This window comes from Rhineura floridana, chromosome 21 (genome assembly GCF_030035675.1).
Source record: "Rhineura floridana isolate rRhiFlo1 chromosome 21, rRhiFlo1.hap2, whole genome shotgun sequence".
Lineage (NCBI taxonomy): Eukaryota > Metazoa > Chordata > Lepidosauria > Squamata > Rhineuridae > Rhineura > Rhineura floridana.
The window spans coordinates 14,303,956-14,317,986 of record NC_084500.1 but is presented as its reverse complement, the minus strand read 5'-3'; the positions used below and the strand labels follow the sequence as shown (position 1 = coordinate 14,317,986).

Here is a 14,031-nt window from a genome sequence, read left to right as displayed (position 1 = left end):
GCGTTAGTCGCCTAATATCAAATGACTGACTGGAGGGTGGCCCCACCCACATGTCAAAGTTGGCCTGTGGGGTGGGTGGAGAGATACAGCTCTGATGCACCGGACCAAAAAGTTTCCCAAACCCTGGACTAGAAACTTAATTTTTTGCAAAAAAGCAAGCAGAGATTCTCAGGAACCAGAAATCTCTGCCAGTATTACATTTGTTTTTTCTTTTGTGGAATTAAAGCATGGACAGAGGCTTAATTTCCAGCTTTCCAAAAGCCACTGGGAAGATTTCCTACCGGGCCAAACTTTGCTCTCTTACCTTCCATCTCCTCCAGGTCCGTTTTATAACCGTGGCTGCTTTGCGTATCCTCTGGAAATGTTTCCTGGCTAACCATGAGCGAACAGCTGAGGAGAAGAGGGTCAGGGTGAGAGGGGAATTTGCCGGAGCTGCCTTATACCAGGGGTAGATCCATTGGGCCCAGTATTGCCTCCTCTGACTGGCAGCTGCTCTCCAGGGTCTTAGGCAGAGAGAAGGCCCCGTCCCCTGACCCTTTCAACAAGATGCTGGGCCTTCTCAATGGAAAGGCAGGTGCTCTGCTGCGGAGAGACGGTTCCCTCCCCTGATGTGGAGATAGAAAGCTGCCTTCTACCTCTTCAGGCTATTTGTCACCCTATCTAGCCGAGGAGGTGGGGACCCAGGCCTGGGGGCTGAATGTGACCCTCTGAGCCTCTCTGCCTGGCCTGCAGGAATGTGGCCTTGACCTCTGATCATGCCCCTGGCTTGCCTGGATGGAGAGCAGAGACAGGTCTATGCACAGAAGCTAGCCTACTGTACAGAGCAGTGGGACTGGTGCCCGTTGGGGCTGGTGGGGCAGAAGGCAGACAGCCCAACAACAGGTGGTGCCAGTGCCAATGGCAGGCAGAGTCAACTCTTCCAGTTTTGTCCCCATCCTCCTCCCTGCTGAGTTCTGTGAGGGCAACACTGAGGCCAGGAAGGAAGCAGCAGCTGACAGATAGCGCCACCCCCTGGCTCAAGGGTCAGTAAGAAGGCAGGCATATGGGGGGCTGGCTGAAGTCTCTAGGGCGGTGCCTCCACTAGTACAAAAGCCAAACACACACTTGCGGCTCTCTGCACTTTCACCTCTGGCCCTGCCCACCACTGGTGTATAATCCCAGGTGGTTGCCCAGGAGGGAATGTGGCCGCCGGGCTGAAAAAGGGTTGCCCGGCCCAGTCCCTCTTTCCCTCACCGGACTGGATGATTGTGGCAGACTCTCTCTGTTTCGCCACCTTCCGCCTCTTAAACCTCCGCCAACAGCACTGGATGCAGAACGCTTTCTCGGATAAGACCCCGGCTCTCTGCGCTTCAAGCAGTTCCAACTGCAAAAGACGAAACAACAAGTCTGCCATCTGGAGCCACATTCAGCCAGGCTGCAGCCACAGCTGGACTTTGGACCCTTCCCTTGAACCAAGGATTTTTTAAAAATTGTTTTAACATCTGAGGCGAGAGGAGTTTCAGAGTTCGGTGTCAGTATGGGAGAGAGGAGAGCATTTCAACAGTTCATCCTGGGCAGGTTCCCTGTTTTAAACACAGCAAATCTACCAGTCTGAAGAGGCAGTGTGGTGGTATGGTTACAGCAGAGGCAGCTAACCTTTATTCAGGCAGAAGACCACATTGACCCTTTGGGGGCTGCCTGTCAAAGGGTGTGTGATCAAACTATAAAAGCGCACGAGAAGAACTGCAGCTCTCAAGGCTGCCTTGTGAAAGACTTTCCCAACACTTATTCAGCACTATTTGAAATAATTGTCATTCATTATTCCATTCTGGATTTTTTTTCAAAAAAAGATGAATGTTGGGGACCAGGTTGGCATAAAAACATGTTGACATGACAGCAGGGGACTTATGGGAACAGTCAATAAATTAAAAAAAACTAAACATTTTGTACATTTTAAGGGTGTCTTGGGAGATCCAGGCTGCAGGCTAGCCAACTTTAGCTAAATGCATTGGATTAAGATCTCTTTCATTTTAAAAACGTATTTACTTAATGCATTCATATCCAACCTTTCTGGGCAAGCTGTTACAAAAAGGAGCTCACAGATCAATAAAAACTAACAAAAACTACCCACAAATACTAAAACAGAGGTCAAAACAGTAAGAGTTAAAAGTAGTAAGCCCAAATTGCCTCAATTTCAATAAAACAAAGAGCATAACTAAAATGTTTCAAGTCTCTTTGAGGGTCAGTAGCAAAGTGGCCACCAGGGTTCAAATCCCCACTCAGCGACGTTGACCACCCAGTCACTAATTTATTTTATTTATTTGTTCAAAATATCCAGCCTTTTTCAAGGCAGTGTTCAAGGCAACTCACAACAATTAAAAATACAAAGTTTCTCTACCTAAAGTACCTCACAGGGTTTGTTGTGAGGATAGGAGGAGGTAGAAAAAAATACTCAGCAACCATATCTCCTTGGAGGAATTATGATCTAAAAATAGAATCTAATATAGGTTGTGTCTCCGGCCCCTACCCCATGCATAGTCAACAGCCGAAGGATCATTTAGATCACGGGGGGGGTGTGTGTTAGCCACTGATGTGCAATTCTTTCTTTTTTTTAAGGTCCACACGAGTATTTGGAAGAGGCTGGTGCTGAGCTCTCCATGCCTGCTCAGTTAAACCAGCCTTCCCAACCTGGTGATCTCCAGAGGTTTTTGGGCAACAATTCTCACCAGCCCCCAGCCAGTACAGTTGTGCTGGTTGGGGCTGCTGGGAGTTGTCCAAAACGTCTGAAGGCACCAGGTCAGCAAAAGCTCAGGTAAAGCAGATCAAACAAATCTGAATCCACACTGCATGGTTTTGCTTCTATCGGGATGGAGAGAGACAAAATGAAGCCCCCCTCCCTAAAACTGGGAAAACTGGATTCTTAGTTGTCACCGCAGATGGCCCACGTGCTTTCCGGTCTTTCTTTGCAGCCATAATGGCTAGTAACATAGATCTTTTAAAAAGAAGAAAACAGCAATTGGGGATAGGCAGTTGATTTCTTGAAACAAAAATGAAAACCAAGATTTGCAGGAAACTGAAGGCTACGTCCTGTTTATAATGAGGGAGAGGACGACTCTCAGTGCCAAAGAAACCCACCAGAAGTGCCCCGCTTACCATGGAGTTGGTCATAAATACTTTGGTTTTGCCACAATACACCGGTGTAGCAGAGGGATTGCTCTTTGCAGCTTTGAGGGGAGGAGCACCAGGTGGGCGCACTAGCTGAAGGATGCCCCAGACCGTGGAGCGTAAAGCATCGCTTTCACCCTCCATAGAAGCCGCTGTCCAGCCTGTGAGAAAAGAAAGGGGGTAAATGTGCCAATTTTAAAGGTCAGCTGAGCTGTCCAGATTTGCAGCTATAAGGTGTCAAGCTACATGGGATGCAGGCAAACCTGTGCCCTCAAATGTGGGCCTGCCCTAGTCACATGTAAAGCCCTGGGTGGGTTTAACGTCGTAGGCAGCACCTAAACTTTGGAACTCCCTGCCTATTGATATTAGTCAGGCTCTTCACTGGACTGTTTACAGCGCCTGCTAAAAACTTTTGTTTAAGTCAGCCTACCCAGATATGTCACTTTGACATGTGTATTTTATTTTATAACATAGATTTTTAAAGCTGCTGATATTATTTTGGGAAAAATAGGGTAACTTATTGGTAATTTTAATGAATATTTCATGTAAACCACTGAGAAGTTTTGATTATTTAAGTGGTATATAACTCTTGTTAAATAAGTCGAAACAAAATAAAACAGGGCAGGCCTCTCGCACATAAATGGGTTGCTGCTGTTGCTCCACATGTAGCTTGATCCAATGCCATGAGAGACCTAACCCTGCACTTACCTCTGCCGGCTGGCTTGGATCTACTAAAGCAAACAGAAAGAAAGAGATGAGGTTCATTCCTTGAAAGGAGAGAGACCCCCGTAGAGAGAAAAGCAGGTTTTTGCAACAGCAGCAGAAGACTCCACGGAGGGCTAGAAAGACCAAAAATTGCAGTTGGACAGATATTGGACACACACATGCAAGAGGAAGATAAAATAAAAAGAAAAGTGTTCCCCCCATAAAAACAAAGCTGCAATGACACCCATCCTTGGGGCACGGCCATAGCAGAGCATCTGCTTTGCATGCAGAAGGTCCCTGGTTCAACCCCTGGCATCTCCAGGCGGCAGTGGGCGAGAGCCCGGCCTGAAACCCTAGAAAGCCACTGCCAGTCAGTGTAGGTAATACTGAGCTAGATGGACCAGATGGTCTGACTCAGTGTAAGGCAGCTTCCTATGACACCCTTTCGGCACCAACCCCCCCCCCCAATTCTATCATCTGTATGACTTTGGTTTGTATGGGAACATCAGAAGAGCCTGGCTGCTGGATCAGGGCAAAGGGTGGTGGCCCCCAAATAATGGAATGATCTGTCTGACGAGGTGCACCAGACACCAACACTTATCTTTTCGGCGCCAGGTCAAGACATTTTAGGCATTTTAGCATGCGTTTTAAATTGATTTTTAAAAATGTGTTTTTAAATTTGTATACAGTAGGGCCCCACTCATATGGCAGGTTAGGTTCCAGACCCCCGCCGGAAAGTGAAAACTGCCGAAAAGTGGATCAGCTGTAGCGCAGGGGTCTGGAACCTAACCCTCTGATCTCACCAGAGGAGGAGATTAGATCTTCCCCTCCTTGGGCAACAATCAGATCGAGCGGGAGTCTGATCGCGCCAGAAGAGAAGATCAGCTGTTGCACGCTACAGCTGATCTCCTCCTCCGGCGTAATCAGCTGGAGTGCGGGGAGCTCCAGCCCCCCCTCCAGCTGATCGCCCCGCTGGCACCGTATTAACAGAACGCCGAGAAGCAGGGCCCTCCTGTATTTGTTTTTAATTGTTGTAAACCGCCCAGAGAGCTTCAGCTATGGGACGGTATATAAATGCAATAAATAATAATAATAATAATAATAATAATAATAAAAGGGGCCCCATCTAGTCCAGCATCCTGTTCTCACAGTGCCCTACCAGATGCCCCAATGGGAAGCCCACAAGCAGGACCCAAGCGCAAGACCCTCTCCCCACTTGCGATTCCCAGCAGCTAACATGCAGAGGCACACTGCTTCTGCCAGCAGAGGGAGAACATGGTTGCATCGGCATCCACGAGAGGCGATCTGCCACCCTCACTCCAACTCACAGGAGCTGCACATAAATACCTCAATACCAGCCAGCCTGGTGCTCTTGTGTAACTGGCTCCCATAAATATTATCAGACAGGCCAAGCGAGAAGACAGACATTTCAGGGTGGGGGGGATTGACAGAGAAGCTTAGATGGCTTTCCAACTCACAAAGCAGGGGATTTCAGGCTTATTCCAAGTTACTTAGGAAAGAGACCCTGTGAAAGAAACGCACCGTTTCCCATAACGTGGGAAAAGCTGTTCTCCCGAGGCGTGGTGTTTGGGTCCAGCCTTTGTGATCTCCGAAGCACTTTGTAACGTTCCGCAAAGCTTCCGAAGGAGATCCTGCCCAGTCAAGGGGGAAAGAAAAATCAGTCCAAAGCATTGTTGATTCAACAAGCAGAGCCCAATACACCATCGACACGTTCACAAGCCCCAGTGCCCAGGCAGACAAGATGTACGTGGGGATCTACAGATGGTTTGCTGGATTATCTACAGCAGAGGTCGCGCCAGTGCACCCGCCAGTGCCTCAGATGGCACTCGTGAGAGGCCTCAGTAAATACCCCCTCAAAAATCAACAAGAGACTGACTGCTCTTCCTGCTCAGTTCCTGTCTGCACTGGCTCAACCCCTCCTACACTGAACACGCCCCCTTAAACATCCCATCTGTTCCGAGCAGAGGAGAGGTGCAAAGACCTCTCTGTGGATGAGGGCAGCGGTGCCTTTCCCCACACTGATGGGGCAGCTGATGCAGGGGGCATGCTTGTCCCATCTGGCGGTCCTGTCTGTTTTTCTGCCCCTTCAGCTGCGGCAGCTGCTATGTGTTACGCCCCCCCCGGGGCAACCATTTTGTGTTAGGCCACACCCTCCACAGCAGCCATCTTGTGACTGGGCCCACAACATTTCCCCCAAATTCCAAATGTGCCCCCCAAAAGTTGGCCAGCCCCAATCTATGGTCATGGTTGGCAATGGAGGCTGGCTTCAAACCATTTAGCAAAACAACCAAAGGCACCCACCCACTCCAAATTAAGCAGTCAGAATGCCTGGCCTGTAGTAACTCAGGAGGGAAATCATTCCTTCTATTTCTGACATTCAGACAGTGAGTGGCAATGCTTACATGAACAGAGCTACACCACCCACACAGGGAGGTATTGGAAAGCTACAGGAATCTGAAGGCATGCAGAAGAACAATCACGAAAAAAAAGGCGGGTGGGGGAGGAGAGATGAAAACTGCCCGAGGAGGACTGAGCATACTCAGTGGCCATTGAATGCTGACTGACTGCTGAAAGGGGGAATCAAATGTGTGTGGGTGTTTACATACTTCCCAATAAGAAATAGCTCTCCCCCTCCCTGCACGTAGAAATCTAGCACAACAGGAAAAAAGGTGTAGGATACAAACCTTCAGATGCTAACACTGGGAGTTTTTTTGGCATGGTGGGGGAATGCGGCAGTGTGGTTGTTGCCCAGCAACAGCCTGAATTGGCACAATCATACTCTATGCCCCATCCCGTTGGAAGGGGAGGAAGTCCAGACAAACGAGAAAATCGCAGTGTCTGGGAAATTTATTTATTTATTATTTAATTTGTATCCCGCCCTTCCTCCCAGCAGGAGCCCAGGGCAGCAAACAAAGCGCTAAAAACACTTTAAAACATCATAAAAACAGATCCTAAAATACAGCAAAACAAAACAGCGCCAAAACCATTTAAAAAAAAAACAACTTTAAAAAAGGGTCAAAAACATGATTAAAAAAACATATTAAGCAATTCTAACACAGACGCAGATTGGGATAGGTCTCAACCTAGAAAGGTGTGTATAAAAACGAAGGGAGAAATGCAACTCTGGGCAGCCTTACCTAATCGGAAATCCTGCGGCACTGATGTTGACGGCTTCCACAATGCCGCATGCCTCCAGCTGATCGAGAACCTGCCAAAAAGAACAGTTTTAAAAGACACGGTCAAGAGCTGGTGCCTATTACATAGTGACTAAAAAATGCCAGATCTATGAGTCCCTAGTTCAAATCTGCTATGAGTCATTAGGCAGTGTTAGCCGTGGAGCCATAGATGTGGGGGAGGATAACAAGGGTGACCTACCTTGCAGGGTTTTTGTAAGGATTACAACAATATAAATGCTTGGGAAGTGGTTTGAGCACTTGAAAGCATTTGATAAATTGCCAAATATCAGTAATAATAAATATCCATTTGCCTTGTTGCCAGGCAACTAAACCATTGCAAAATAGAGGAAAGTGAGTTCTTTCCCCCCTCCCTTCCCAGCTGTTATAAGGACATGACTGAAATGACAAACGGGTAAGGCGGCTAGCCCGTTTTGTGAGGACTAGCAACTTGTGACCACTTGCTTCCATAGGTATGCCCATTCACCCTGTTACACTCTGCCTGAAGTCTGAGATCCTCCTCTGTGACAGGGCCTCCTCGACTGTGGGTACCAACCTCACAACATCCCCTCCCTAGGTAAGCCAACCTGCCTCCAAAACTGTATTTAGACTCCACGATCTTTAGATAAGCCTCCGACTGTCAAATTACGTGCAAGACTATTTGGAAGATCCTTTAATTTCCCCTTCTTACAGACCCAATTCACATAGCCAACGGTGTTTGCAGCAGCCACTGAGTTTCACAAGCCACAGCGATGTCTCACAGACACCACCCCCTGTGCACCAAGCTTATTCAAGACTGGCTGTGGACACTTGGTTTCAAAATGCTTGGAATAAGCGTTACCTCATCCTTTCGGAAAAGAGCTGCCGCGCAATCCGCGTTGGGCTTGATGCACCTGACGTAGTGGGGAGTGGTGCTGTGCAGGATCCCCATCAGCTTCTCCAGTGAACCCTACGAGGCCAATAGAGGAAAGGGCGTTGGATTAATAATTTCCCTTCATTTCCAGTTTTCAGGCTGCGGGTGGTGATATCTATGTAGTCAAAGCCAGTCGTTCTAAAATGTTTCCCCCCCACAGACCACTTGAAAACTTTGAGGGTCTTGGCAGGCCACTTACGGATTTTTCTGCTTGCGGTCGCAATTGTAACACGCCGTGCTAGATGCTGTATGATTTTTTTGTTGTATTCTTATTGCTTGTTTTATTTCTTATATATTTTATTGTATTCCATAGGATTCACACTGTAGTATGATGAAATATATACAAGAAATAAAAGGAGGAAAAATAAAAATACAATTAAAAATCAATATGAACATTCAGTGCAATGGATGCGCCGTCTTCCATCTCCAACCACAAATCCTGAGACATACTGTGGACCACCTGAATGAAGCCCATGGGCCACCGTTTGGGAACGTCTGGTCCAAACGACAGGCAAGAGTAGGGGAGAAATTTGATTCAGTTTGTATTTAGACAGTTAGTCACACTTTCCAAAACAATACACAAACCGAAACACAGCCATCCTTCGAAATGTCCACTTCTCTCAGTTTTGCAAGGCAGTTCTCCAACTAAGTCATGTGCACAAAAATTCACATAGCAGGTAAAGTGCGCCTGCAATGCAGATATGAGTGAAAATAACATACAAAAGATCAGGGGAAATCGCCTTGCAAAAATTTGTATATTGGACAACATTGCCTACAAAATGTGTATATCTGGAGAACTTCACACTAAAAGGCTGATGAGGATTTTCTTTTTTTAAAAAATTGCAAACGGATGGGAAAATGTAGAAAACTGAATTTAAGACTGGAAAACCAAGAAACTGAAACAGTTTATAAGAGGGAAGTATCAGCATGGTTGGGGAAAATTCTGAGGTTTCTGGAAGTACAGAAAATCTTGCGGAGGGGCCCTAACGGGAGGAACCCCTGAAGCAGCCCAGTGTGTTCCCTGAGCATGCTCAGTGGCCACAGAATGCTGACTGTCGGGGGAGGGGAATGAAATGGAAAAGGGGAGGAGGGAATGGAATGGAGCAGCTAGAACCTCAAACAGGGAAATACTCCAGACTGCAACATTTTGTTGCCGCTCCCCACATGTTCTTCTGACTGTCAGGAGCCAACCAGGCTTTTGTTCCACATCAATTCTTCCCGTTTCTGAAAAGGCCAAAGCTGCCAGGCCTCATTGTTTTAAATGCTGTTCGGCAGAGCCGCAGCGCTCACTGGGAAGGATATTTGGGTTTCTCAGAGGTGATCAGTAAGGCTGGATAAACTTATTTTAATTTTCTTTACTGCATTCATACACTGCCTGTCAGCCAATGCACTCAAAGCGGATCATGTCTTGTGACGCAATACAAAAGGAAAAATAAGCAAAGATCTGGTCCTGACTCTTTCATGCTGCCACATAATGGCCGGGTGATGTCGTCCCCGATGGAGGCCGTTCTGTTAAGGGAGGAGCCACAAGAAGCTGGTCTCAGTGAGGCTGATGGAAGGAGCCCCGCAGACTTGCTCTAATCAGGTGGAATGGTTGCAGCCTGAGGAAGTTCCAAGAGCGACTTGCTTGCCAAATGATGGCTGGTCCCATGCAGGCCAAGGGAAGGGCCTTTCCTGACACGTCTCCCTCATCTTGCAGCCATGGCAGCCACAGGTCAGTGGCAGAGCGCCTGCCTTGCATGCAGAAGGCCCCAAGTTCAGTCTGTGGCATCTCCAGGTGAGACTCCTTGTCTGAAACTTTGGAGAGCCGCTGCCAGTCAGTGCAGACAATACAGAGCTAAACGGATCAGTGGGTCTCTCTCAGTGTAAGGCAGCTTCCAGATTCCCTGAAATGGGGAGCGTCAAGGGCATTCTACTCACATATCCCCTTCATGCAACAGTGAGCCTGATCCTGCGTGGACTGAGCATGCAGTCTAGCAAACTTCCCAGAATCCTCCGCAATTCACATCTCCATGGTAGAGGTTCCTTGGGAAACAAGCCCATATGGGAAACTGCTTCCCTGCAGCTAGACATTTTGGAAACCACTCATCTAACATTACGAACAGTCATTCTGTGTATAGGCTGCCAGAAGGCCTTTTGTTCTGAGAATCTAAGGGTTTATTCTGTTTAACAAATGCAAGCTTCTAGTCCTCACTGTTGTACAGGGAAGCATGGAAGGAAAACAGCCATCACCTGGTACTTAGCTTTAAATCTGTTTTAAAAAGCTATAAAAATGGGACAAACCTTAAATTTGGAGACCACTGTAACCACCACTGGTTTCGTCTGAGGTTTGACGTCATTCGTTTTTTGGCTCGTGCTTTCCACAGGAAATAATTTCTGAAGCAAGGAATCTTGGGAGAGCTGGAGCAGAAGGACCAATTCTGGGGGAACGGGGTCCTTTTTTGGGGGGGGGCAAGAAACATGCAATCGTAAATATTAATTGTGGTTAGCGGCAAACATATAGTGGAGCCAGAGGGGAAAGTGGGTGGAGTGACAGCCTACTTTCTACACACAGACCCCCCTCTCTCTATCCTCCACCCAGGGAAGCAAAAGGCATGGTCAGAGTTCAAGGAGGCCATTCAAGCCAGGCAAAAGCACTCAAGAGGGCTGCAAAGCAGGGCCAGTGAGGGGCGTGGCCTGAATGGCTGCATTTGGCCCCTGGCCCTGACACTCCCCACCCCGGACCTCCCTTCGACCGTCCCCTGACTTAAGGTAGCATAGTGGAGGCGAGAGCCGGGAGGAGATGTGAGAAACAAAGAGTGCTTTGTGCGCACCTTGTTCTTTTCCACCATGCCCTCCACCTGATAGCGGACGTCTCCGGCGTAATGGGAAACAGTGAAGTTCGGCTTCTTACTAAAGCGGTCCCTGCCAATGCAGCGGTGATCGGACAAAGCAATCTCAATCCGGGACTGAAGCTGGCCGGCGTTGGAGGGCCTGTTGAGGCGGCATTCCTGAGGCAGGAAAGAAAGAAAAAGAGTGAGAACGGGGAGAGTGGGAAGCTGAGGGTAGCAGGCTCAGGACCAACAGGAGGAGGGAGGGGGGAAGCTAACTGGCCAGAGCTTACGGATAACCATTTGCCGTGACGGCTAAAACAAGCCTAGAGCATCGTCTCTCTTGAGCGCTAGTCTGAGTGTCAGACTAGGAGCTATGGGGCCAGGATTCAAATCCCCACTCAGCCATGAAGCTCGCTGGGTGACCTCAGGCCAGTGCCAATGCTCAGCCTAGCCTACCTCACATGGTTGTGGTGAAGATAATATGGAGGGGGGAGAGCTGTAGATGCCACTTTGAGCTCCTTGGAGGAAAGATGGGGTATGACTGAACAGAAGAGAGTGCTATGATACCACTTAAACAGTCATGGCTTCCCCCAAAGAATCCTAAAAACTGTTGCTTGTTAAGGGTGCTGAGAGTTGTTAGAAGAGACCCCTCTTTGCAGAAGTACAATTCCCAGAGCAGCTTAGCAATCAATCCCTCTTCTCAGGGAACTATAGCTCTATGAGGGGAATGGGTGTGTGTGTCTAACAGCTCTTCTTAAAATAACTACAGTTTACTCAGTTCTTTGGGGGGAGCCACGACTGTTGAAGTGGTTTAATATGGCTTTAAATGTATGGTGCGGAAGTGGCCCAGGTCTCCCTATTCTTAGTCCAGCACTCTAACCACTACACCACATGGTCTCCTGGCCAATCACATACCAGACATGCTTATCCATGGATATCAGGGCTCTGAGCATAAAGCCAAGAATGACCAGTGGTTTCAAAATTAGGCCAAACTAACTGTGGAAACTGGAAGCTGTGGACCCACCTCATTCAGCAAAGAGAAGATGCTGACAGGACTGCCTTCGATCACATCCAGGCAGCACAGATTATCTTCGTAGTTTATGAAAGACCATTCCAGACCTTCTGTGGCATATTCTTCCTGGGAAAACAGAAACAGGATGGTGAGGGAGGGGGAAGAGGGTCCGCTCACAGCATGTTCCACAGAGCCCCCCCCAAAAAAGCTGGATCTGATTGTTGCAGCACGGCCTAAGGGGAGGATCATAGGAAGGGCGTCACCTGCTGTGCTTTAAGGAAATGGCCCACAAAATGCTGTTGTAGTTTCTCATTGGCATAGTTGATGCACAGCTGCTCCAGGTGGTTGTCCGGAAAAGATTCAAAGCCGTAAACATCCAACAGACCTGAAAGTGGCAGGAAGGAGAGGGGCAAGACAGTTGATCCGACAGCCTTGGATGCGTCAGTCACCCCAACGCTTCCATCCTGTAGCTCTAGGATTGTCAGTGCAGCCCCACCTCCTAAGGCGCCCGTGAAAGGTGTCAGTAGATATCCCCTCAAAGCTCCACGAGGGACGAGAGATGGTGTGCTCTGCCTGCTCAGTCCGTTTGCACTGGAACAGAGAAAGCTGCCTTATACTGAGCCGGACCATTGGTCCATCTAGCTCAGTATTGTCTACACAGACTGGCAGCAGCTCTCCAGGGTTTCAGGCAGAAGTCTCTCCCAGCCCTACCTGGGGATGCCAGGGATTGACCCCGAGACCTTCTGCATGCAGATGCTCTACCACTACGCTACAGACTTTCCCCTACGGCCTCGCCTACATTGAACACCCCCCTTAAATATGCCCACATCTCACTGGATGCCAGGATTGGACACCCACCTTCCCATCCTTTCTGGATACAGAAGTGCAAAGAGCATGGCCATGGCTGGTATAGGTGCCTTCCCCCCCCCCATTGATGAGGGGGAGGGCATCATTTTGTGGTCCTGTCTCTCGTTCTGTGCTTTGAGATGTGGCAGCCATTTTGTGTTGTGCCATGCCGCCCCCCCCCCCCAGTGGCCATTTTGTTACTGGGACCCATGACACTTTCTCAAAATGTGCCCATTGAGCCAAAAAAGGTTGCTGACCCCAGATTATCACTCCTCCTCTGCAAGCAGAGTTGTAGTGGTCTCCATGTGAAATTCATGTGACCAACCTAGAAAGATAGTAAGAAAGAAAATACATGCAAAAGAGTTTGCATGATTTGGTTGCAGAATTCTGTTTTTTAAAAGCAGAAAATTTGGACTTTCTGAGTGCAGATGCCATCTATCTATATTTGCAAAAGAAGGGCACATTTCCCCCGCCGTTTGCTGCCCAGGGCTTCTTTGAGAGGAAGGGAAGGATATGAATTAAATTAAAACATATGTGCAATTAGCCCTGTCAATACCCACACCCCAGAAGGAAACGCTACCTATGAAGTTGCTCCACACAGAAGGATCTGCATAGATGCTTCCGTTGATGACGGCCACCAGCCAGTCAAACACCCTGTAAGAAAAACAGAATGGTGCCAACCCAATCAGCTGGAGAGATGTGACACTGCTACAAAAGGGAGGCAGACACGCAGGAGCCGAAGGGGGTTTGACATGTACAGGGCTAACCTCCTTTCCCACAAAATGTATTTTCAGTATTGAGATTGCGACTTGGGACAAGTGAAATAATGACTGACCGACCGACCGACCCTCTCTCTCTCTCTCTCTCTCTGCAAGAGTGGACAGAACTTGTGCAGATTAACTTGGGGAGTCCCAAAACGAGACTCAAGCCAGCACTGAAACCTGGAGGGGGAACCTGTGGCCTTGCATCTGTTTGCTAGACAACAACTCCCATCATTCCTGATTGCTGGCCATGTCGGCTAGGGCTGATGGGACATTGGGTTTCAAGAACACACAGCAGTTTCCTGTCGAGTCCAAACACAGGAAACTGTGGCTCACTCTAGCTGAGGGGTGGGGAATGTTTTCTAGCCTCAGGACTGCTCTCCCACATAGGAACCACATGCCCGTGGTAGGCAGCGCCAGAGACGAAAAGGAGGCTGGCGCAAATACAAAATATGCCTTTGTGCACATTCCAGCCAGGCAAATTATTCAAGGAGGGTGTGAAACAGAGCTGGGAGGTGGTGTGGCCCAGAGAGAGTCCTGAGGGTCAGACAGAGAGGGCTGGGGAAGAGATATGGTCCTCCCCCCCCCCCGGGCCTGGGGTTCCCCACCCCTGTATCAAGCAAATAAAACCATGTTTATTGTC

At 48.5% G+C, this 14,031-nt stretch overlaps 1 protein-coding gene across 7 annotated transcripts in view; it reads right to left on the bottom strand.

Moving 5' to 3' along the window:
* The window catches only part of MYO19 (myosin XIX), a 35,503-nt gene that overhangs the window by 2,993 nt on the left and 18,479 nt on the right, over positions 1-14,031 (bottom strand). For 6 of the 7 annotated variants that reach the window (XM_061604804.1, XM_061604807.1, XM_061604803.1 and 3 more), the window contains exons 13-23: positions 13,208-13,281; positions 12,045-12,166; positions 11,794-11,907; positions 10,770-10,946; positions 10,240-10,392; positions 7,885-7,992; positions 7,008-7,078; positions 5,392-5,501; positions 3,133-3,305; positions 1,234-1,363; positions 305-390 (exon numbers count right to left, since the gene is read on the bottom strand). In XM_061604804.1, coding sequence (XP_061460788.1) covers positions 305-390; positions 1,234-1,363; positions 3,133-3,305; positions 5,392-5,501; positions 7,008-7,078; positions 7,885-7,992; positions 10,240-10,392; positions 10,770-10,946; positions 11,794-11,907; positions 12,045-12,166; positions 13,208-13,281 — 1,318 coding nt within the window. Of the gene's footprint in view, positions 1-304; positions 391-1,233; positions 1,364-3,132; positions 3,306-3,852; positions 3,984-5,391; positions 5,502-7,007; positions 7,079-7,884; positions 7,993-10,239; positions 10,393-10,769; positions 10,947-11,793; positions 11,908-12,044; positions 12,167-13,207; positions 13,282-14,031 lie in introns of those variants that run through there. The other variant, XM_061604809.1, reaches the window with a different exon arrangement.